Source organism: Salarias fasciatus, chromosome 14 (genome assembly GCF_902148845.1).
Source record: "Salarias fasciatus chromosome 14, fSalaFa1.1, whole genome shotgun sequence".
NCBI lineage: Eukaryota > Metazoa > Chordata > Actinopteri > Blenniiformes > Blenniidae > Salarias > Salarias fasciatus.
The window spans coordinates 34,264,352-34,285,403 of record NC_043758.1 but is presented as its reverse complement, the minus strand read 5'-3'; the positions used below and the strand labels follow the sequence as shown (position 1 = coordinate 34,285,403).

The following is a 21,052-nucleotide window of genomic DNA, read 5'->3' as shown; positions in this document are numbered from 1 at the left end:
ACCAGGACACTTCAGACTGCAGCTGAAACACAGAGACCAGGACACTTCAGACTGCAGCTGTTCTACTGAAACACAGAGACCAGGACACAACTGCCCGGACTGCTGTGTGCTTTAACAGAACTATGAGGGATCAGGAGGCCAGCGCTCCGGCCTCTGCAGGGTCAAATGTTCAGGGGAAAGACCTGGAAACGTCCTGAAGTCAGAAGCAATATAAATATTTTATTGGAATATTACTGAACCCTTTACATGGAAAACACTAAAATAATTTCCTATGCACATGAATTTGGAAATAAAAAAAAAGATAAAATAAGCCTCACTGGATTTCTGTAATATGGCATAAAACATTACCAAATTCTAATAGTGTTCTTTTTAACTATGCTCAAATGTGTTCTACAGATTAAAACGGTGATTAAACTAAAAGAAATGTGATGAAAAACAGTCCAGGAGACTGTATTTGTGGAGGCAGTTTCAGAGCTTTGGGGGCATTCGGTGAGAAGGCCGTGACCCTGAGGGGACAGTGGTAGAGTGGAGGTCATCTGGTGGGTGGAGGCTGCAGGTGAAGCACTTCATCACATTTCTACTGTCACTGATGTACATTCACTTACCTGGTAAAAGCTCAAGTTTTCATAACTAAATGAAGTACTCCACCATCCTGTTTTATTAGGAAAAAAAAAAAAAAAAAACATCCAGCGTTTTGTGGAAGCTGCTCTTTATTTGAAAAAGAAAGAAAAGACTTCAGTCGTTGTCTGCTACACGTTCTAATTACATAAAGAAAATATCTGCGGAGACAAACGCAGAGAATATCCTGAATCAAACTTAGGTAGAGTCAAATTTGATTGAATTGCTTTCATATTTCATACATCTTTCACTTTTGCACTCAAAGAACAGTCAGTTTTTATATACACGGAGCGCCGATCAACAGCGCTCCACCGCTCCGCCCTGGTCCTCGGGATCTTTTATACAATTAAATTTACATCAAGTCTGTGAGCGCCCCCCTCCCCCCGTAGCCTCACCCCGCTGCCCCGCCCGCTCCCGCTGCCAGCCGGCTCTCTGAGGGTCTGTAGTGTGGAAAGATGTGTGCAACATGAAGACAACTCTTTCACATTCAGAGTAAAGGCAGCCTTGATTACAGTCAGTGAGTCAATGGCATGCCAAGCTTAAAGCAAATGGAGCCCGACACCCAGTGCGACGCTTCGGATTGGTGGATGAAGTGTTTGTCAGCTATTCAGGAAAACGGATCCATCGCGAGAACAAAACCCTAGAGGCACAGAATCGACTAGATACTGGTAACTGACTCGTACTCTAAGCCCTGCACTTTAAGTACAATGGAGACTGTGAAATCTTTCATCTAGTAGAAAATTTTCTTAACACAAAACTCGGAGAATATTTAGTGCTCTATCATTCCGCTTAATAGGTGTATTTCATATAATATCTATTTTTTTTTAAACTCTACCTCTTAATGATAGTCGGAGATCCTTGTTTTTAATGCTGAAGCACTCCCACACGTGTTCAACGTACTGCAGATTTTACATTACTATTTTTTTTTTAACCCCGCCCCCGGTCTTAAACCAATAATCATAAATAAATACAAACAACACACAAGGAATGTCTATTGTAAACACGGTAAAAAAGACAAAAACTAAATAGGTGTAAACGTCATTAGCATCACTACTTAGTGACAGTTAAATAACTGCGGGGAATGGATGACCGGTGATCGGATGGAGAAAGGGGAAGGACCGCTCTCCTGGTGGCTCCGCCCCCTCCGCCCTGAACATCCGGCCGTGACATCCGACCGCAGCAGCATCTCCAAAATACATAACGTTAACGTTTCTCAGCAGCCGAGACTATCTTTACAGATCGCGCTGCAAGACGGACAGGGAGTCCTCTGAGGGGAGGGGTCAGACAGCAGCGGCGTCTCGGACAGGTTACAAAGAGGTGGAGTGTGAGCTTTCGCCAAGCGGCCGCCGCTGTCCGGGACGGGCGCGGCGGCCGCACCGTTCTCCACACGTCTGCATTTATAGAAGGGGGGGAGGTGGGGGGTGGGGTGGGTGGGGTTGTGAATGTTTCTCTGAAGAGTTAGACCGCTGCTCGAGTGCTTCGTCTTCCGAGAGACACTTCCCGTCAAATTACATGAACTGCATCTGCAAGAGAAGGCGAGACGGCGAGTCAGGAAGAGACGGCGGCTGAATAAAAGCTGGAGCGTGCACAAGTGATCTACGTTTGCTAAACTCTGCCCTCAATTTAAAGAAATGAACATTAAAAGAATCTAAATGTATATTTAAGGCGTTTGACTTAGAGAGACAAAATGAGCTGGGAGAACATTTCCCAGCATGCATTCCTCTTTCAAGAAATTATGATAAATCTGTGTTTTTATCGCAACAAGAACAAATCAGAAGCGATAAAAGAGGCCATGGTGTTTAATTAACCATCAGGTGTGATCACTATGACATGGAACAGGTAACGCTTTGAAAATGATGTCTGTTTCCACACTGCAGTGAGCATGCTGGGCCACTAGTGGGTGCTGTTGGCTGCTTTTTGTGGTGAAACCACACGTGCAGAGAAGAACATGCTACAAACATTAACAGTGGCGAGTGCGCGGTCGTTCAGACACCATCATGGAGACTCAGCTAGAAGTTGTTTCAGTCTAGAGCGATTCCAGTGATTAAAAATAAAAAGACAATTTTCCTTAAAAAAGAAAAAAAAAAGTACTTTTATTAAATATTGTAATGTAAAAAAATAAGCATTAACTGCATTTGGTGATTAACAGAGGAGTCAGAGTTTAGCAAACAGGAAGTGAATTAAGTTCACCGATGGGAGGAAAACAGGTTTGAGCAACAGGTGACGGCGGCGGCAGAACAAAGGTCCGAGCGATCCCGTCTCATCAAACCCGTGCAACACAGGGGCAGTGGAAGCAGGGCGAGCGAGGATCAAATGCAGACAATGCAAACAATCAGGCGCGTTTCAGCGCGGGGCGTGCAAGTTCATGCAAAAAAAAAAAAAAAAAAAAAAAAAAAAAAAGAGCGTCTGCAAGCAAAGAGCAGGATGTACCTAAAGAGATGCTCTACAAGAAATCCTTGAGAGAGAGGTGTGCAAACGGGTCCTGTCCAGGGGCTCGGAGAGGACTCTGGCTGGAAGGACTAGAGGCTGCAGAGGGCTAGTTCAGGAAGAAATACAGGGAGGCGGGAGGACCAGAGGAGAAGTCAGAGTCAGTACGGAGACCGGAGGAGGGATGAGATTAGTGTGGAGGAGCTGTGATGGACGGAGGACGGGTTCACAGAGACCCGGGGGACAGGGAGTCAGAACCACGGGGGTGATTCACAGTTCTGCTCCATGTTCAAACTGTCATCACCGCCGGTAACGATGGCACAACGTCACGGCACAACGCGCACAACCTGCCGACTCCACCTGGGAACTGAGCAGGCGGAGCGGCGGGCCGGCCGGCCGCCACGCCGCCGCCAGGCCGGCGGGAACCCACCTGAGCGCTGGACACCGAGCCAAAGGGGTTGGGGGGCCTCATGACGGGCTGGCTGTACATCATGGTGGGAGGGTTCATCATCCCCATGGAGCCCATCTGTGGAGGCTGCAGCGAGTCCAGCGGAGGAGGCGTCAGTCAGGATAACAACACGGTTTACATTATCTGTCGGCAGCTCCTCGTTTCTCTCCTCTGTGTCGGTAAAATCTGTTTATCTTCCTGAATTACATACAGTTACAGTCCAGTGCTCTGTCATTCATTCTGAGCTCAGTGGATCAACGCGTTGGCTTTAGTTTAGCTTATTGACCTTGCTGATTATCACAGAAATAATCATGGAAAACAAGATGATTCAAAGTTTTTTTTTTAGTTTGAAAAATGCCGTTTCTGATTCTTCTAATCCTCGTCCTGTAACGTCACTTCCTGGCTGAACTGAGCAGAACTGAGCAGCTTCTGACAGGTTTTATCATTGAATGGAAAATCCTAAAAGCTGAGAGGAGCTCGTCTTTATTTCCCTAAGTCAGTGACAGCTGGTGATGGGGTTTAACATGGTCCGTCTCTTTACATTATATTCCTTAATAACGGCAGCAGTTACATTGAAAATGACTGAAACTGGTTTCAGCTGCTGTTCGTCCACCCAGTGCTTCATTTCCACCGTGAGTTCAGAATGTTTCATTTCATTAAATTAAAAAAACTGAGAAAATACGTCTGACAGCAGTTCTCTGCACACAGAAACCAGGGTGAAGGACTCACCATGCCGTATCCCATCATGCCTGTGGGCGTGGTGGCAGGGAAGGCCATGATTGACGGAGGCTGAGGAGACACGAGCGCATCAAGTCAGACGTTCGTTCAGGAGCAAAGAGAAGCAAGCAGGAAGAGTTTGACCAGCTGCTGATAGATTTCACTGAAAGAACACAGTACAGAAGGGAACTTTATATGTATTTGTGTCTGAAACCGTTCCTGCCGCCGCCGAGGCGACTGGAATCTCCCCACAGCGGGCTTCAGAAAGTCTCATCTTATCTAATGCAGTGAGACACTCGGTGGTGGTGGTGTGACCGCCTGTCGCTGGTGCTGGAGAGGAGGAACCTTCTGGAGAAACCTCTTCCTGGCAGAAGAAATCTGCCGCCGTCCGACGAGACGCTTTGCCTCCTCGTCATTTAGTTTGAGAGAATCTCACATAATGCTCACTCCGGAATCACTGGTTTCAAAGTTATTGTTTTATTTCTTTTAACCATTAACTTATGTGTGAGAATCATTCAATTCATAACAAGTCATAATACTGAAATATAATTATCTATGTTGTATAAATACAGAAAGAAAGATCCATAAACTGTTTTAAAGCATGTGAGAGATGTTTGTGTTTTTAAATGTATATATTTGTCACAAAATAGGGAAAATAACTAGAATTTTTTTTTTACTTCACTTCGTAGATGCATGAATTGAACTTATTAATGTCAGAAGTTTTTTTTTTTCTATTACTCATGTTTTCTCTTCTCATATTGTCTCATGGGTTTATCCTGCTGAAGCAGCTTCTGCCTCTGTGTTATCTGTCAGACCGTCTCTGCTCTCCCTCTTCATCGTTCAGGTCGCGGTCTGCTCGTTTCGTTTCGTCCTGATCCCTCTGAATGTCACCCTGATAACGCCCAAACTTCCTCCTTTACTTTTTAATGCAGCACTCTGTTTTCTCCCTGTAGCACGCGGTCTGTGTGTTAACTTGTACAATACGGGACGTCGCCGTCGCCACAGTGTGCGTCACCATGGAAACGGGGTTCCAGGTCGTGGTGGGTGCCGCCTTGGGCTGCCAGTTGGTGCCGCCGGTCATCCTCTTCTCCCCCGGCTGGCTCCAGTGGATGTCACTGCGGATTAAGACGGAGGACGTTAGCGCCGGGTCGAGAGCGCCCTGGAAGCCGTGAGAGAGAGAGACGCCGCTTACTTTTTCATGGTGCCGTTCCCGATGCCGAGGTCTGGAGGGGAAAAGAAAGGAGCGCGGCGTCAGTCCACTGAGCCTAATGAACACGTGCTCCGGTTAGCGGGGCGTCACACTCACTGCCGACGAGGTTGGCCAGGGAGGAGTCGAGGTCGTCCGACACCAGCTTCTCCGGCTGCTGATTGGACGGCAGGCCGGAGCCGGCCAGCGTCGGCTTCAGGATGCTGCCGGTGATATCTGGCCAGACAGACACAGGACTGACTCACAACCTTTTCTGAACCCCTGGCTTTGGCGGAGAGTGTTGACAAATATAAAGCAAGCCGGTTTTCATTGTATTACCAGTCAGATCGTTATCATTCAGACGTTTTATTGCTTTCTGCAGAAAACAAACAGCCGAGCGCCGACAGGAAATGAGAGGAGGACGCTCGCAGGAGTCGCACACCGCACGCAGCTCAGCCAGATGCAATCAGTGGGAAGGCTGCGGCGGTGGGCGCCTCCTAATAACTGTAAATGCACGTCGGCGCTCAGGCTGCCGTCACAATCCAACATCCGCTATAGAAAACGTAAAAAAAAAAAAAAAAAAAAAAAAACCTAAACTGGATCCGTTTCCTCATCAGCGTGGAAAGAAATGTGACATGATTCAACCTGAACTCAGGTTTCCTCTTTTAGAAAAAAGAGCAAGAGAAAAGCAAGCGAGAGAGGAACCTTTGTCATGAGATTGGAGTTCTATCTGACTGGAGTCGTTACTCATTTCATGTCTTTATCAGGTCTCATCAAAGTTTGGAGAACAGTTACTGACGCAGATTACTTTGGGGAGCATTCTAATACGATCGATTTGATCTATTTTGTGCATTACGGACCGATCAGTAAACAGAACTGATTCAGACTCATCTGAATCGATTCTGAGCCAAAGAGCATCAAACAACAAATAGTTTTATTAACTTTCCCAGTCTGAATAACAGCAGGTCTAAAATATCCAAATTTATCAGATTTGAAGATCTTAGCGTTGTTCTCCTCTGCAGCTTTAATGACATTAAATGTAGGACTGGATCATAGTTTGAATTTCCAAAAAGCAATTTGATGATTTAAAAGGCTAAAACACTCATATGGACAGAAATAAAAAAGAAAAAGAAGAGGAAGCAACAATGGAGTGAAACTGTGAGCCAGCTACATGCAGTTTTGGACGGTTTGCAGAGCGAGTTAAAAATAGAGCGGGGAAGATGACTGTGTGTTCTCCTGCTGGTGATTTGTGAGATAAAGCTGAGTGTTGCAGGTGATTCAGCTGGACTGACGTCAGGAGCGCAAACGGCTCGGTATGCAACAAATCACCTGACTTAACGTGCGTCTGGGATCATTATCCTCCTCGTATTGACCTTTCTGCTTCCAGAGGATCACCTCAACGGGTTGGAAGGCATTCGCGAAGCCTCTCGGCTTTCAAACCAAGTCCCATGCGGGACGGCTCCCGAGTCACGCCGCCTGCATGCGCGGTTATTTATGGTCGCCGTATTAAATATAGCGAAGCGTGGAGGGGAAATCCTCACCGTCTGAATTCAGGCTGCTGCTGCCTGTTGCTTTGGCTCCGAAAACCGACTCAAAGTCCACCTGGAGCCCTCCTGCCGGCGGCTGTGGAGGAGGCTGTGGCGTCGAGTATCCTTCAGGAAGAGATGAAGAAGAAGAAGAAGAAAGCTGGAGTCAAACGGCCACACGAGGCGGAATGAGTCTGAAAACTGATCGCCGACTCGATACGTCACAGAAACCCGGCTTCACTCTGGGCCTGGAGGAGCCTTCAGTACCTCTGAATAGACCTGCTACAGTAGAGGGCTCAGTGGGGAAGGGAGCCTGGTGTGGGAGGTGCTGGGCAGCCGGACCACAGAAGGAGTCTGACAGGCCGCCAGAAGCAGGAAGGCAAAGAGAGGAAGAGAGAGAGAGAGAGCAGAGAGACCACGGCATTGTCAGGTCGGGAGAGAGAGGCAGGTGGGAAATGACAGCACTGCAGGCAGAGAGAAGGCAGCGAGCATCACACATTCACTTAGCGGCTGGAATTTGGGGGTTTTAAGGGAAACTACAAACATCTGCAGGAGGATAGAACTGTGCAGAAAAAGTAGGATAGCATCCCAGAGAGATGTCAAAGGAATAGTTTGACATTTTACGGATATAAGCGCAACGACTTTCTGAACTTTATCCTGCGACGAGATGAGCTCAGCTTCCATTAGAAGATACAAATCAAAGTCCAGCCAAGCACAGCCGACCCAATCAGGAGTATCAACAGTTTTTATTGATTAAATGATGAGTTAAAGCTGAACTGAAGTACTTAGTGGAAAACACTCTTTCCTCTAACGGTTAGCTGATTTTAGCTTTTTGCATTTTGTAAATCTTGTAAATCTGTCCTGCTGCTCATCTTCTTATGCAGTCAATGGCTGAACTCTGAATAAAGTTCAGCTCATTAAGCACTAAGAATTCATAACAGGTGGAAAAAAAAAACTCACTGGTGCTTCTAAATAACAGTAAATTCACCTGTGAAGCTGTCAACGGTAACACTCCTGCTTTAACAGAAAGTGTGAAAACAAGGTCTTCACAAAGATTAAATCTTAATTATCAACAGGTATCTGAGAAAATGTCAAACTTTTCCTTTGGTACTGGTTTACGTTCACATTTCTACTTCTATCAATATGAAAAGAAGGAACAAGAGGCTGCGGGGGATTTGCACAGGACGCTATGTTTGCCAGCAAACATAGGCTGGCGGAGCCGTCATAGTACCTGAGATGGAGTGCTCTATCCGCACTGTGCGTTTGTAATTGGTTGAAACTGATGAGTTTGTGTCAATAAAGGGATTGTAACGATCTGGAGAATCAAAAATAGTGTTGGTGAAAAGGAAAAAAAAAAGAAAAAAGAACAGGTTTCAACTTAAAGCTTTAAGGCATGTCTGTACATCACGTGAGCTCGATATGAGGGGCAGAGACAACAGAACATCACTGACACACCGGCACAGACAGGAAACCAACACTGGAGCTACGGCGTTAGCAAACATGCAGCTCATGCTTATCGGTAACTGCAGAGAAATGAAGAAGAGCGACAAGACTTCTGAGGAGGAACAAAATGAGTCGTTACCACCAAACATTTCATGAGCAGATGTCCTAGAGGAAAAGTTAACACCGTCTGAAGACACGACAGGTAAGTGAGTGGCATCGACAACGAGTTTTGAGAGGAAAGGGTTAAGGTTTGGCATGGATTCATCCCCGGCTTCAGCAGAGGTGAAAGGATCTACGCAGGCAGAGGGGAGAGAAACAAAAGAGACAGAGAAAAGAGGAAAAAAAAGAGAGTGGAGAGGAAGAGGAGGGCGTCAGAGTCAGACAACAACAAGAGAAGGAGAGCATGCAGAACAACAGTCGGGAAGGTGGATGTGGAGCGGAGGAGCGCGACGCCGTACCTGCCCAGGCCGTGGCCACCGGGAGCCCCGAGGAGCCCGACTGCATGGAGGGCTGGAAGGTGGACTGCAGGTCGAACAGGTCGCTCTCCATCTTCACCGCGCTGCGCATCACCAGGAACATGAAACAAGCATGAAAATATCCACCACGGCTCAGGAAGCATGGCAGGATTCAAACTAACAGATGTTCCTGATGCTTCCTTTAAATTAATGAGGGTGATAAGGTGTGTAAATAAAACGAAAAGAAGATAAAAATGTAGTCAACGCTTCAGGGAGCTTCTACAAAAAGGGCCAAAGAGCCACATGTTGCCTGCAGACCCAGAGCCAGATCAACAACACACAACATAACGCAACAGCATACATCAGAACCAAAATGTAGAAATGGTTTCACGGTGCTGGTGCAAACCGAATCAAAATGGTTTTGTGCTGCCAGATTGCATATTTCCAAGGTTCTGTGTGGGAATTCATCCCATCCCAGATTACATGTTCTCATGACTCACCAGCTCGACTGACTAATAAATAATTATCTGTGAAGCCACACTGAGAAGAGAACAGATGAGCAGTCGCTCCTATAAGAGTTTTCAGGTCAATTTCCTGACTTTGTTACTTTGATTCCAAGGTTCAACTGAGAAACAAAAGTCAAGTACAAATCGGAAAGCTTCTTAATGCTGCTGATCACCCAAACATCCAAGCTGGGATCACAGAAGTGCCAAACTAGAATCACACAGTTCTGTGAAGCTGCTGTAGTTGGCTAACGGATCACTGGGGGGTGGCGCCGTACCCGTTGGAGCAGCTGGGCGTGGAGAAGAGGTCTATGGCTGGTGCTGTGCTGATGGTGCCCCCGGTGGTGGAGACTGGTGACGTGTCGGTGGTTGCGAACGACGGCCTCTTGGAGAGCTCCTTCAGCCTCTGTTCCTGCAGGAGTGACGAGAGCTCAGGCGCCGCCGCTCTGCAAACACGTTTAACAAGCGCTGTAAAATCCCGGCGCTCACCTTGAGAGCTTTGAGCCGAGCCTGCTCCTCCTCCAGGGCCGCCTGCTTCTCTCGCTCATCCACTTTGGTGAAAGACATCCCCGTGCTGGCCAGTGACGACACTGCGTTGGACAGAGTGCTGGCCCTGCAGAAAACATGAAAAGCCACACTTTATGAAGCACAGAAAAGGAATAAAAGGCATCAGAATTCAGAAATGAAGGAGAAGAGGATGAATGTACCTGCTGGCTGCAGTCGAGTCTTTGACCTTTTTGCCCTCTAAAGAGGCCAAATGCTGCTCCAAAGCTTCAAGAAGGCTACTGGGAGCCTGTCATGACAGAAAACACACAGTCAGCGGCTTCTTAAGGCGCCGGAAATGTAATCTGTGTGGACATCAAGACCATAAAGGGCAGTGGTGGGCAACCAAGACGAAGCAGAAAACACTACAGGCCATGAGAAGCAGCTCGCGCTCGCCATCAGAGTGCAGACGGCCAATTCATTTCCCTCATTTCCCGACCAGCTCTGAGCTATCTGGTTACCCACCACTGATCAATGACGGCATTCCAGCCAGAAAGCTACTTCGGATGAGAGCGACATCTGTGTGGGATGATGTACTGCACCACAGCGCCTTCAACAACCCGGGCGTTGTTGAATCGGCCGTGCCTAAAGCAAACACAGGGCAGCCATTTCTTTCTTTTTTTTTTTTTTTAACGGGAGATGAGCTACGCTGGCCTCAAAAAAAAAAAAAAAAAAACACGACCAAGAGTGAAGAGGATTTACCACAGCCAGTGTTTTTTCCTTCAACTGTTTTGCACCACGATGTCGTGGACAGAGTCAGAGCAGAGGCATGCAAAGAGACAACACTGAGGCAAGTCACGCACACACAAGAAGAGTGAAATGATAGTACTTACACAAACTGTGAACTAAAGTGGAAAGATAAAGGGGGGGGAAATACAGAATATAAAGGTGGTGACAGTCAGCGGGAAAAGCATTTCACCTGCAGCTCTTAGGGGGAAAGTATGTCTGTGAAATTGGAGGAGCACAATAGGATGTGCCGAGTGTTTCCATAATTAGAGGATAGGAGACTCTACAGTGTGGTCTTTATCTACACCTTTATTTACTGTTGAAACAGTCAGAAAAAAAGGTGGCGGTGAGAAGAAAAGGGGGGGGGGGGGGGGGGGGGGGGGGGGAGAATAAGAGGCAGCAGAAAGATCCCCTCCGTTTGGAAAACATGCGCCCGAGAGGGAAATCATGCAAAGTGTTCAGGTTTCTATCGGTGTTGGGTTCACTAAGATCTAGCTGGACAGAGACAGCTGATGGGGGAAAAGAGCAGTCAGTGCTGGAAGTCAGACTGAGGAAGCAGAGCAGGATTTCCTATTCAGAGGGGGAACCGCGTCGCAGGGTCACTGCTCACCTGTGAAAGGTCGGGGATATCGCCTCGATCGATTCCCACCTGCTGCAGGGCAGAAAAGCGAGGCGCGTTGAGTTCAGTGCTCTTCAAAGTTGTTGTGTTTATTAATGAATATGTCAACTATACCTCTGCTACTTTGAGGAACTCCGATATCCGAGTCATTCGGGTGAGAAACTTCTTATAGATGTCCAGCCCTTCTTTACACTGAGTCTTCTTCATGTCAAAGTATTTCTCTGCGTTCACAATGAAATCATCACATTCATGTGGGAGTCGGGACGGGACAGAAATAACTACAGCACAACCAGGAGGTGAAACGTGAGAGTGGTCCTTTAAAAGGCTCACCGAGCAGGTTAATGATGCCTTCATTATAGGCAGCGAAGAGCCTGATGGAGTCTTTGAAGAGGAGCATGAAGGCTGCATTGATGACACCATTAGTCAGCTCGTTGGCATTGACCTGCAGGAAGGCAATCAGCGCCAACATTTATCTTTCCGCTTCCTCAAAAGGATTTGTTGACGCACAGAGAATCTAACACAGCGGCCTCGGTCTCGCAGCAGACGGATTTCGTGCTGCAGACCGGCGGGAGGCTTCACCTCAGACTCACATTGAAATCGAGGAGGGCGTCCATCTGGTTCTGAATGATGGGGATGGTCTTCAGCAGCTTCTCTGTGTTCATGGTCCTCATTACGCCGTCCACTCTGCGTGGACGCCCGGCGAGAGGCGGCGGATCAGAGAAAGAGACGTTAAAACACCAGAGCTTTCCATACACTGACTGCAGGGGGCCAAACAACAACTGTCTGCCAAAGGAAATGATGTCAATCTGCAAAAAAACATATTTTCCACATCCCAAGGCAATCTGAGAGCAAAACACAAAAATATTTCGGCTTACAACCCTTCAGGTGTGAAAAATAGGAGCAAATACTTGAAAGTCTCACGACGTTTAAGCCCAAATTAATCAATAATGATTCTTCTGATATGAAAAATCTGAGGATAAACCTGCTCTCACTCTGGAAATGTAAACACTGAAGGCCAACTGTCACTCAAAAAAATAACATCAAAATCTATTAAAAAAACATGTGATTTAGTGTCTGACTGCTTCGGGTCTGAAACTGTTCAGATCACTGAAAACCTGCCTGCTGCTCTAACTCTGTGTGTGGGATCCTCCGTCTTTCTGCATTTCAGCCTGTGATGGACTGAGGACTGGTCCAGGATGAACCCTGCTGTCACCTCGACTCCGCTGGGACCAGATCCTGCACCCTGGAGTTGATTTCTGAGTGGAAATCTGTGAAGTTCGGTCATTTCAGAGCTCTTGAGCTTGTTTTCACTCTAATGGAACTTTAATAAATTTGCGATTTGCTTGGAAACACCTGGAGATCTTTGAGTCTAATCAGACTTTGTGTGTTTGTTTGCTGTGAACCTGGAGCTTCAACATGACCACTGAAGTAGGGCTGCACGATATTGGAAAAAACTGACATTGCGATTTTTTGGGGGCTTGCAATATATTGCAATATATATTGCAATATTAAAAATAGAATAATTTTCACCAGATGACCTGAATAGCTGTATTTGGGGAGATGGCCACTTGAGAGAAATACGTGGTGTTTCATACCGCTTGTCGAGCGTGTGGATCATTTTTTTAAATCCCTCTTTAACGATCCACGGTGTTCAATGACACCATGTCTTTTGCTAGGTAAAAAGTTATTGCATCCATGATTTGTCGATGCTGTTTGGAGTTCCTATCATGCGGTGTTATGCCGGCAAAGGCTTCTGTAATTTTTCTGGAAATACAGGAGCTTGTGATGGCGTTTCAAATGGTCCAACAGGTTTGACGTATTACCTCGTGTTGAGGCAACCACGACGAGGCACTGTCGGCAGAGAACGTTTTTTTGTTCTGTATCATCTTTTTTTACAGTCGAAATACATCCAAATTTTGGATGTTGACCTTCTTTTGAGGACTAAATCCTTCGTCGCTTCCTCCTGCATGTCGCCTGTGTTCAGAGTGGACCTGAGAGCGGCCCCTCCCCTCTCCTCTCTGCTGTGGAGGAGGGAGGGGGGCGGTGAGTGCCGAGCAGGAGGGAGGAAGAGAGTGCAGCTGTGCAGAGCATGGAGCAGCTTGCTGCTTTTACGAAGCAAAACAAAAGTTAATAATAATAATAATAATAATAATAATAATAATAATAATAAAAAAATATTGCACATCCTGCGATGTGACTATTGCACATGTGCACATTGCGATGGCGATGTTCAAACGATATATTGTGCAGGCCTACACTGAAGTTAATATGGCTGCTGTGAAAACTCCTTTCGAGAATCCAGAATGTTCTACATGGATTCAAATGAACACAATTTATGACCAAACAGCATCGAGCAGTTCAGAACTCAGGAGTGTGCCGCAGACAGTGAACATTAGTGGTAATTTCTTTAAAAAATAAGGCTAAATGTGTAGCTGAACGGTAGAAGAGAAAACCTCTGGACTGCTCAAACTCACCCGCGTTTCACTTTAGTGAAGTCGAAGGCGACCTGTCGGTACGACACAGCCTTCTCGTTCAGGTAGCGACTATACCTCCTGATGAAGGTGGACATGTCATAGCCTGCAGCACGAAAACACAAGACGGGACTCAGCCAATACTTATTTCTTTTTTTAAAAACAAGCTATGATCAAGAACGTACCTTGTAACCCACTTTTGTCCAAAAAATTACTGAGGTTGAAGAGCGTATTCCTCGAAGCCAGGTACTGCACGAAGCGCTGCGGGAGAGAGGGAGAAGCTTCTCCGTCACACACACGGGTGGTAAACATTCGACGGCGTCCGTCGGCAGGCGTGGGAAGCGGCCGCAGCCCCTCACCTCGTTGCCGTAGACCATGAGGTGGTGCGTGGTGATGAGGGACTTGAACACCACCACCCAGCTGGTGTTGGTGGTGCGCTCGAACAGCGAGTCGGCCAGCTGGGGGATGTTGACGTTCATCTCGTTGGTGCAGTGGATCAAATCTGAAGGACAGGAGACGACGGTCAGACGGGAGAAAGATGATCACGTTAATCCTTTCAGTTTGACGTGTTGGGAGTTGATGTAGTTTAAACATGGCCGCCCGCTTCACCCTGCACTAACATCCCCACGATGTGACGGAGCAGCGACGTTCATGAACGACCCGCATCCATTAAACACAAACGACGGGGACAGAGTCAGTTCGCTCTTTGTTTTCTCTCTGTGCTTCACACAGAGGAAAACACTGGAGCTTTTATACAGAGGCTGATTTAAAACCACTGTTCTCAGTGTGAGGGCAGAGGGATGAGCTGAAGTGTGTTTAGAATGAATGCAGATCCAAACTGGACCAATTAAACTGATCAATATCTCAGAATAATTCAGATTTTTCCTCATTTCTCCCAGTTTCCGTTAAAGTTGAAGTGAGTTATGCCCGAGCTGGCCAGTGGTCCATCTTCTTTAAAAGGATCTTGTCTGTTGACACGTTGTTGTACAGCTTTATTAAGGTGGAGTCTGAAATATAATGTGGAGACGCCAGAAAACATTGTTGATTCAAACGCTTTAATATCACATCAGTGTTTGTTTTTTTGCCTCATCAGACATTGATATACAGAACTTTTCTTTATTGCACAGATACAATTCCTATTTGTCTTGTATCACTGTTGTCACACCTTTAGATGTAATCTTATTCATTACAGCTGGCTTTTTATGTTTCGTGTTCCCGCATGTTCTGTGTTACTGTCTAAGAAACATATTTGACACAGATTAATTCAACTCCGTTTAAAGTTTGATGAATGTATTGATGAATTCAAAAAGCAAGCAGAAAAAGCCGCTGAATTAGTTAATGTTTCAGTTTGTATTGACCGAATGTTGCATACTGTTTATATCCCTTAATAAAATACAATGCGACATGTCTGCCCTATTTCTCAGTTAATTCCCTCCTGCTTCAGATCAGAAATCACATGAAGCAGATGTGAATGAGTTCAGAGATATAATAACTGTTGTCCAGCAGGTCAAAACTGAAGATTTCTGTGTGTTTTGACCTGTAAAGCTAAAGGTCGTCACACAAATCTGATATGGATGTATTCAAATGCTGAAGAAAAACAAACTCTTATTTTTAAATTGCTGGTGCCGGTGAATTTCATTTTTCATTTACTCTGAGGAAGTCACATCCCAGGCAGTGTTTCCTAATTCTATCTTCCTTCTTTTTGTGCTAATAATACATTCTAGTAGAGAACTGGGGAACTTAATAGATTAGATTAATCAATTTTAATACAATTTAGAGAGTATTTTAAGCTGGGAATGATAAAATATGGGTGACTTCTGTTTCTAATCAGAAAATTCATTAAATAGAAATAAAACCAAAGAATGATCAGTTATTTCATTAAAGTCAAAACTCTGGGATAAAATTCTAAATGCTGGAGGATTTTAATGAATGCTCTATAAAAGATTAGGTTCTCAAACATGTCAAGTTTGCTCAGTAAGTTTGTCTGCAAAAAATATTTAAAAAAAAAGCTTCAGATAACCTTGAACATAAAAGCAACAAACAGCCCCAACGTACTGGTTAGCCACTGAACTTTTATTTCGTTTTGCTAATAAACTGATAGAAGGTTAATTTTCTATCTTTATAATAATCACTCAATGGTTAATAATTAAATGTGCCAAAAGAAGCTCCTTAGAGCCTTTAAAACTGTGAAAAAAACATTTTCTCTCTTTAATACAGTCATTAAATACATAATTTTCTTTAATTAATTTCCACAGTTTTATCTGCCGTCACAGTGCGGTGCCACGGGCATACGAAAACATAATCATGCAAAACTAATTGTGGATAATTAACATTAAATTTTTTGTAAAAAAAAAAAAAAAAAAAAAACGTATTTTTCTCGAGTAGGTGTGTAATTTCATTTAAATAGTGTGATTTTACAAACTGAGGAACAGCTGCACTGTGCCGATCACCTTATATGGAACAAACCGACAACATAAAATGATAGAATAATGTCTATTGTGACACTTTTCTATCAGAACCAGCCTTAAATTCTGCAGAGCTATTGGATCAGAGCGGAAACAACTCAAACAAGCTGCAGCTTTTTGGGAGATGATTCAGGAAAATCCCCGAGACATTTTTAAAACTTGTTTATCGTCTTCACTGGTGGTGAAAGACAGAGTACAACTGATACCTTAAATAACTGGTGGCATCTGTGCTTTCTAGACCTGAGCAGAGGATCCATGATTATAATGGGCTATCAGTTTTTAAAAGATAAATTTACATTACAAACACCAAACCGTGGACTCATCCTGCAATCAGGAAATCAGAAGCTGTGAATGGCGGCCTTCATTAGAATTGTTAATGATAATAAAGTCTTCTGCTATCAGACCCAGAACGGAGAGTTAGACATCTTCACATGAAGCGTACTGTCCCACTTCTTCCACTCATATGTTTCATACTCCAATCCGGGTGAGCGACGTTCGGCGGCGCTAACGACCCCGCCATTCACAGCAGCGATCAGACTGATGGGGTAATTGGGTCTCCCTTTCTGTCCTATATTTGACTTTTCAAAAGGCGGGGGACTCTAAGTAGGACAGGATAACCTTCCAGAGAAGAAGAAGAAGAAGAAGCAGCAGCAGCAGCAGTTAGTATGGGTGGCTGAACTGCCCAGAGAGGAGGAGGAGGAGGAGGAGGAAGAGGAAGACACTGACAGCATGTCATGCTGCAATCAGCCTGCTCACTACCCCCCAAACTGTTCACATTACAGATTTCCAGCTGAACTCATTCACAGGACAGAAATGCCTTGGTGTCACGGCCGTGGCAAAGCGCGATGTGGCTGGTTGGAGAGCTGCAGTTCACTCATAAACAGCATCATTTGGATTAATTGTCATATTAAGTAGAGGAAACTGGACAAAGCCAGTGTAGAAGATGGAAAGCTGATATTTACAGATTTTATAGCTTTATTTACCAGAATCACAGAAAGCACTGTGAGAGAAAGGCCAGTGTGGCTGACGACTGGTGGAAGAAAAGTTTGTTTATGACAAATGTGAGTAAGGGTGCAAATTTGTAAGTCCCACTTCTCCAGAATTCTTTAGACTTGTTCTTTGAATTTTATGTTGAAGGTTTGATCGCCCTTACTGACAAATGCACAGCTATATTGCTTCTTTTCGAGTATTTTTACAGCACTTTTCATGCACAAGTGTTTTATGACTGAACAACTGGGGATTTTCCTAGTTTGTATTTATTGATGCAGTGAATAAGGCAATGAGAAGTCTGTATAAAAGGCCCAATTCCATTACTATGCCTAATCAAACTGAATGAATCAGTTAATCTGTTCATCACTCATCTGCTTTGTGCTCATAAATGTGAAGCTTTAATGTTTTTAATGTTGTTTTATTGTGCCGATAAACCGTGGAGGAACATCGACGCCTTCTGGACAAACTGAAAGGTTATGGAGGCAAATGGAAAAGAAACTTGAAGCGATTGATTTTACCAGAGTAGACCTGAAGTCGTGTGTGTGTGTCCGCCTCTTTTTAAAGGGACATCTGCATGTTTTCAGATGAACTCACCACTGAAATTCAGATCCAGAAACTGTGATTGGGTGAAATATGAGTGAGGAAACTGAACTATCTCAGATTTAGACCGAAAATATAGAACCGTAGCTTCACACAAATGTTCCCTCGATTCTGAATGTTACTTCAGACAAGAAGAAACACAAATCCAGAGATACTCACTACATTTGGTGATCGAACTGCATTTGTTGCAAACAACACGAAAATGTGACCTGAACATTCTTTCATTACATGAACTTCTGGTTCAACCCATCCAGCTTTAATACACAAGTTAAGGTTATTTATAGTTTGGTTTTTATTACTATTCTACAGCTGAAGAAGTTTATCATACCACGATACACAAAACTCCTTTTAAGCATTACACCGTTACAGCTGGCTGTAGCTCAGTGTGTTGGAAAGAGTTGATTCTGCTGACTAAGATGTGTGAAAACTTTTTATAAATCAGATCACTGCAGGTAAAGTTAAATTTTATATGACAAAGGTCAGCAACAGTGCAATGGTTTGTGATTTTCAATCACAGTGAAAAGGTCCAGTTTTCCTCCAAGAATTCAGGCTTATATCCACAATTTAAAGGTCCGAATGTGCCTGACACTTTCTGACAAAAGTCAGCTGGGATCAGCACAGTGTAGTTGGAAAAAGTGGAGTAAAAGATGGATTATTATGGATTATTTCATGTATGTGAAAAAAAAAGCAAAACAAAAAATTAAAATTGCTTGCTGGCTGTTTCTTGCTATTTTAAAAACTAAAGTATTAACAGACAATTACACAAGCATTAATCGAGTCATTTCTGGCTCTTTAACACACACTGGAGCTGGTCATTTTCCATCTGTCTCTCTCATCTGAAGTACAGTCAGCTCCCTAATGAAGGCACACAACTGTCAAAAATGTTCTTGAAATTATTGAGCAGTAAAAAATAATTTTGTCTGCCGTGTCAGGGTGGAGAAGATTACCATCAAGGAATCAAAAAGATCCCATTTAAACTTGAGCATGGCTCATCCTGGCTGCTGCCCAAACTGAGGCATCCTCCCTCACGAGAGGACGTCACGCCACCATCCACGCAGGCCGCGTGCGGCGCGCGTGCCCAGCCACGTCAGTCACAGGGGATTGCAGCTTACGTTGGGACGAGCCAACAAGGGAGTCGCTGCCAACCTTCACTCGTATCACCTCAGCCTGGGGGGAGGGGGGAGGGTGTGGGGGGGTCTGAGTGGCACAACAGGTGAGAAACCTGCAGCTTTTCCAACAACCAGCCAGAGACAAACACACTGAAGCAGTCCAGACGATCAGCTTGAGCTCCAGTATGTACCAGACAGCTGCTGTAATGATGAAGACACTCAACAGACAGAACAGATTTTTTTTCTTTCTGGGAGCTGGTAGGATCTGAATACATGCACAGGTCACAGGGTTTCTGTCCTTATCCTTTATATTAGTTGCATTTTAAAATTTAAGCCCCCGTATAATGTTTACTTCCTCTTCTGTGCTGCCCATACACATGCTGATGTAGCACAACTCAACTACACAGTTGTCCATACAAAAAAGTTCATATTATCACTTATATTAAGATGAAGGACCTTCATAAAATCACTGTTGTCAATGTTGATGAGCATTTGGAAGTGCAGATCAATACTGAGAAACCTTTGAACGACAAACAAGGATTTGAGCTTTTGTGCTTCATGGCCTGTGTGTGAGGAAAGGTGACAACCACCGATACACCTGCTACAACTGAACTACACTGTGACCTTTTAATTATCCCACAAAGTCACCTCAGTGTGTGTGAGTGTGAGTGTGTGTGTGAGTCTGAGTGTGTGTGTGTGTGTGTCTTCAGGAAACAAGGATCACATTACTCAGTGTCACTACAGATGGTTCCTGTAAATGTTAAATCACAGCCTGAGAGTGCAGAGGCCCGTTAGTTTAGGATTTGTACTCGTAATTGTTTGGATGTTAGTAAAAAGTATAAGTTACTGATCAGTTCAGGGATGTGTTTCTGTCCCAAACTGAAGCTACAAATCAATGAAAAGGAGAAGGACGAGACTAACCCAGACAGCCAGGCAGCCTGGTTTGACAGCAGCAGATGGTTAAACAGTGAACAGAGAGGTATTTATGAGGAGGGATGAAGGCAGGTGGTTAAAACAGAAGATGGTATTTAGGCACAGCTTTCTGTCAACAAGGCCTGAGCTCAGTGTGGCTCCATATAATCTCGGTTAGCAGCGTTAGCCTAGCCTAGCTTCAGCTCGGGCTTGAGGCCTGCTCAGCTCCACCATCGCCACAACTCACTGAGCCTGCCAGGCTTTAAACTCACAACACTTCTTTTAAAAACCCAACATACTCACAGTCCAGGTGTTTCTTTTTGGGGCCCATGATTTCGTGCGTGGTGGCCTTGCATACTGTTTTGGACACGGCGGATCCCGTTACACTGTGCTGGGCTGCAGTTATCCTGTCCGTAATGCTCTGCCCCGACATCTTCCTTCACTCCAACGCAACAAAAGACTGGGAAAAAAAACTAAACTAAACAAAAAAAGAAAACACCTATCGCCCCTCCGGATTCAGTCCTCAAGAGTTTGTGTGGAGGACAAGAAAATGAAATAAACCCTCTCCACCTCCTCCGCAGCCTCACCGGGCCCCCCCTTTTCTCTCCACCTTGGTGGGAATAAAAAAATCAAAACTAGGCTATGGCAGACGCGAGCCAGGGGAGGGCGGAATGAAGACAACAACAATACAAACAACAAAAAATGTTAGATTGTTTCTGTCTTGTTGCGCCGCTCGGATCCGACGGGATTCATTCGGGATTGGGGGGGAGCTGTGGTGATAGCAGGGTCCGGTCGCTGACTCATCCGACCCGGGTCTCTACCGCGCTCTCATCCCGATGTGGCTCCAGGTCCCTGCGTCTCTCCGCCGCCGCTCCTCCTCCACCGCCGCCTCCGATTCCGAATCCTCCTCCCGCCGCCGCCGCCGCTCCGGTTTTAAAGAGGAATGAGAGGAAAGAAGACCACCGAGGAGGGGAAATGGCTGCTCGCTCCTCTCTCCCCCAGGACCGGGTCTTTGTGCGCCCCCCGTCAGAGTGCGCTGCGGAGCAGGTGGATCCAGACAGAGCGCGCCGTGGCCGGAGGAAGACAGCGCACCGCCAGGCCCGGATCCCGACGGGAAGAGAGGAAAACAGGCATCAACAGGCCTGTCTGACCATCTAAAAGAAGTGTGGAACACGTTCCACCATTTGCCTCTGTAAAAAAATTAATAAAGATGCTATTGATGTTTGTTGAGGTTTTCACTAGATGTATGAAATCCACACATGCCAAAAAAAAAAAAAAAAAAAAAAAAAAAAAA

At 45.2% G+C, this 21,052-nt stretch overlaps 1 protein-coding gene across 7 annotated transcripts; it reads right to left on the bottom strand.

Moving 5' to 3' along the window:
- Positions 1 to 1,447: 1,447 nt before the first annotated feature.
- picalmb (phosphatidylinositol binding clathrin assembly protein b) lies at positions 1,448 to 20,658 on the bottom strand. 7 transcript variants are annotated; one of them, XM_030107976.1, is made up of 24 exons: positions 20,062 to 20,658; positions 14,042 to 14,184; positions 13,868 to 13,943; positions 13,686 to 13,788; positions 11,802 to 11,895; positions 11,542 to 11,653; positions 11,326 to 11,432; positions 11,203 to 11,244; positions 10,569 to 10,592; positions 10,031 to 10,116; positions 9,813 to 9,936; positions 9,602 to 9,735; positions 8,824 to 8,924; positions 8,505 to 8,657; positions 8,154 to 8,237; positions 7,190 to 7,276; positions 6,938 to 7,048; positions 5,517 to 5,633; positions 5,403 to 5,433; positions 5,226 to 5,325; positions 4,223 to 4,282; positions 3,476 to 3,580; positions 3,049 to 3,154; positions 1,448 to 2,141 (listed from the first exon to the last, which is right to left on the bottom strand). In XM_030107976.1, exons 1-23 carry the CDS (start codon positions 20,189 to 20,191, stop codon positions 3,062 to 3,064), a joined length of 2,217 nt encoding a protein of 738 aa, XP_029963836.1. In that variant the 5' UTR covers positions 20,192 to 20,658; the 3' UTR covers positions 1,448 to 2,141; positions 3,049 to 3,061. The 7 variants fall into 7 exon arrangements, with proteins under 7 accessions (XP_029963836.1, XP_029963837.1, XP_029963839.1 ...); XM_030107977.1 differs by lacking the exon at positions 10,569 to 10,592 and adding an exon at positions 10,700 to 10,711 and having other exon boundaries at positions 20,062 to 20,657; XM_030107979.1 differs by lacking the exon at positions 7,190 to 7,276.
- Between the last annotated feature and the right edge of the window lie 394 nt (positions 20,659 to 21,052).

Excerpts from the sequence above, each read along its gene's own strand:
- picalmb (XM_030107976.1), bottom strand. The coding sequence starts at position 20,191 with ATGTCGGGGCAGAGCATTACGGACAGGATAACTGCAGCCCAGCACAGT. Across the intron at positions 9,937-10,030 it reads GACTCGACTGCAGCCAGCAG|GGCCAGCACTCTGTCCAACG; the intron begins GTACATTCATCC and ends TGTTTTCTGCAG. Across the intron at positions 8,238-8,504 it reads TGCTCATGAAATGTTTGGTG|ATCGTTACAATCCCTTTATT; the intron begins GTAACGACTCAT and ends TTGATTCTCCAG.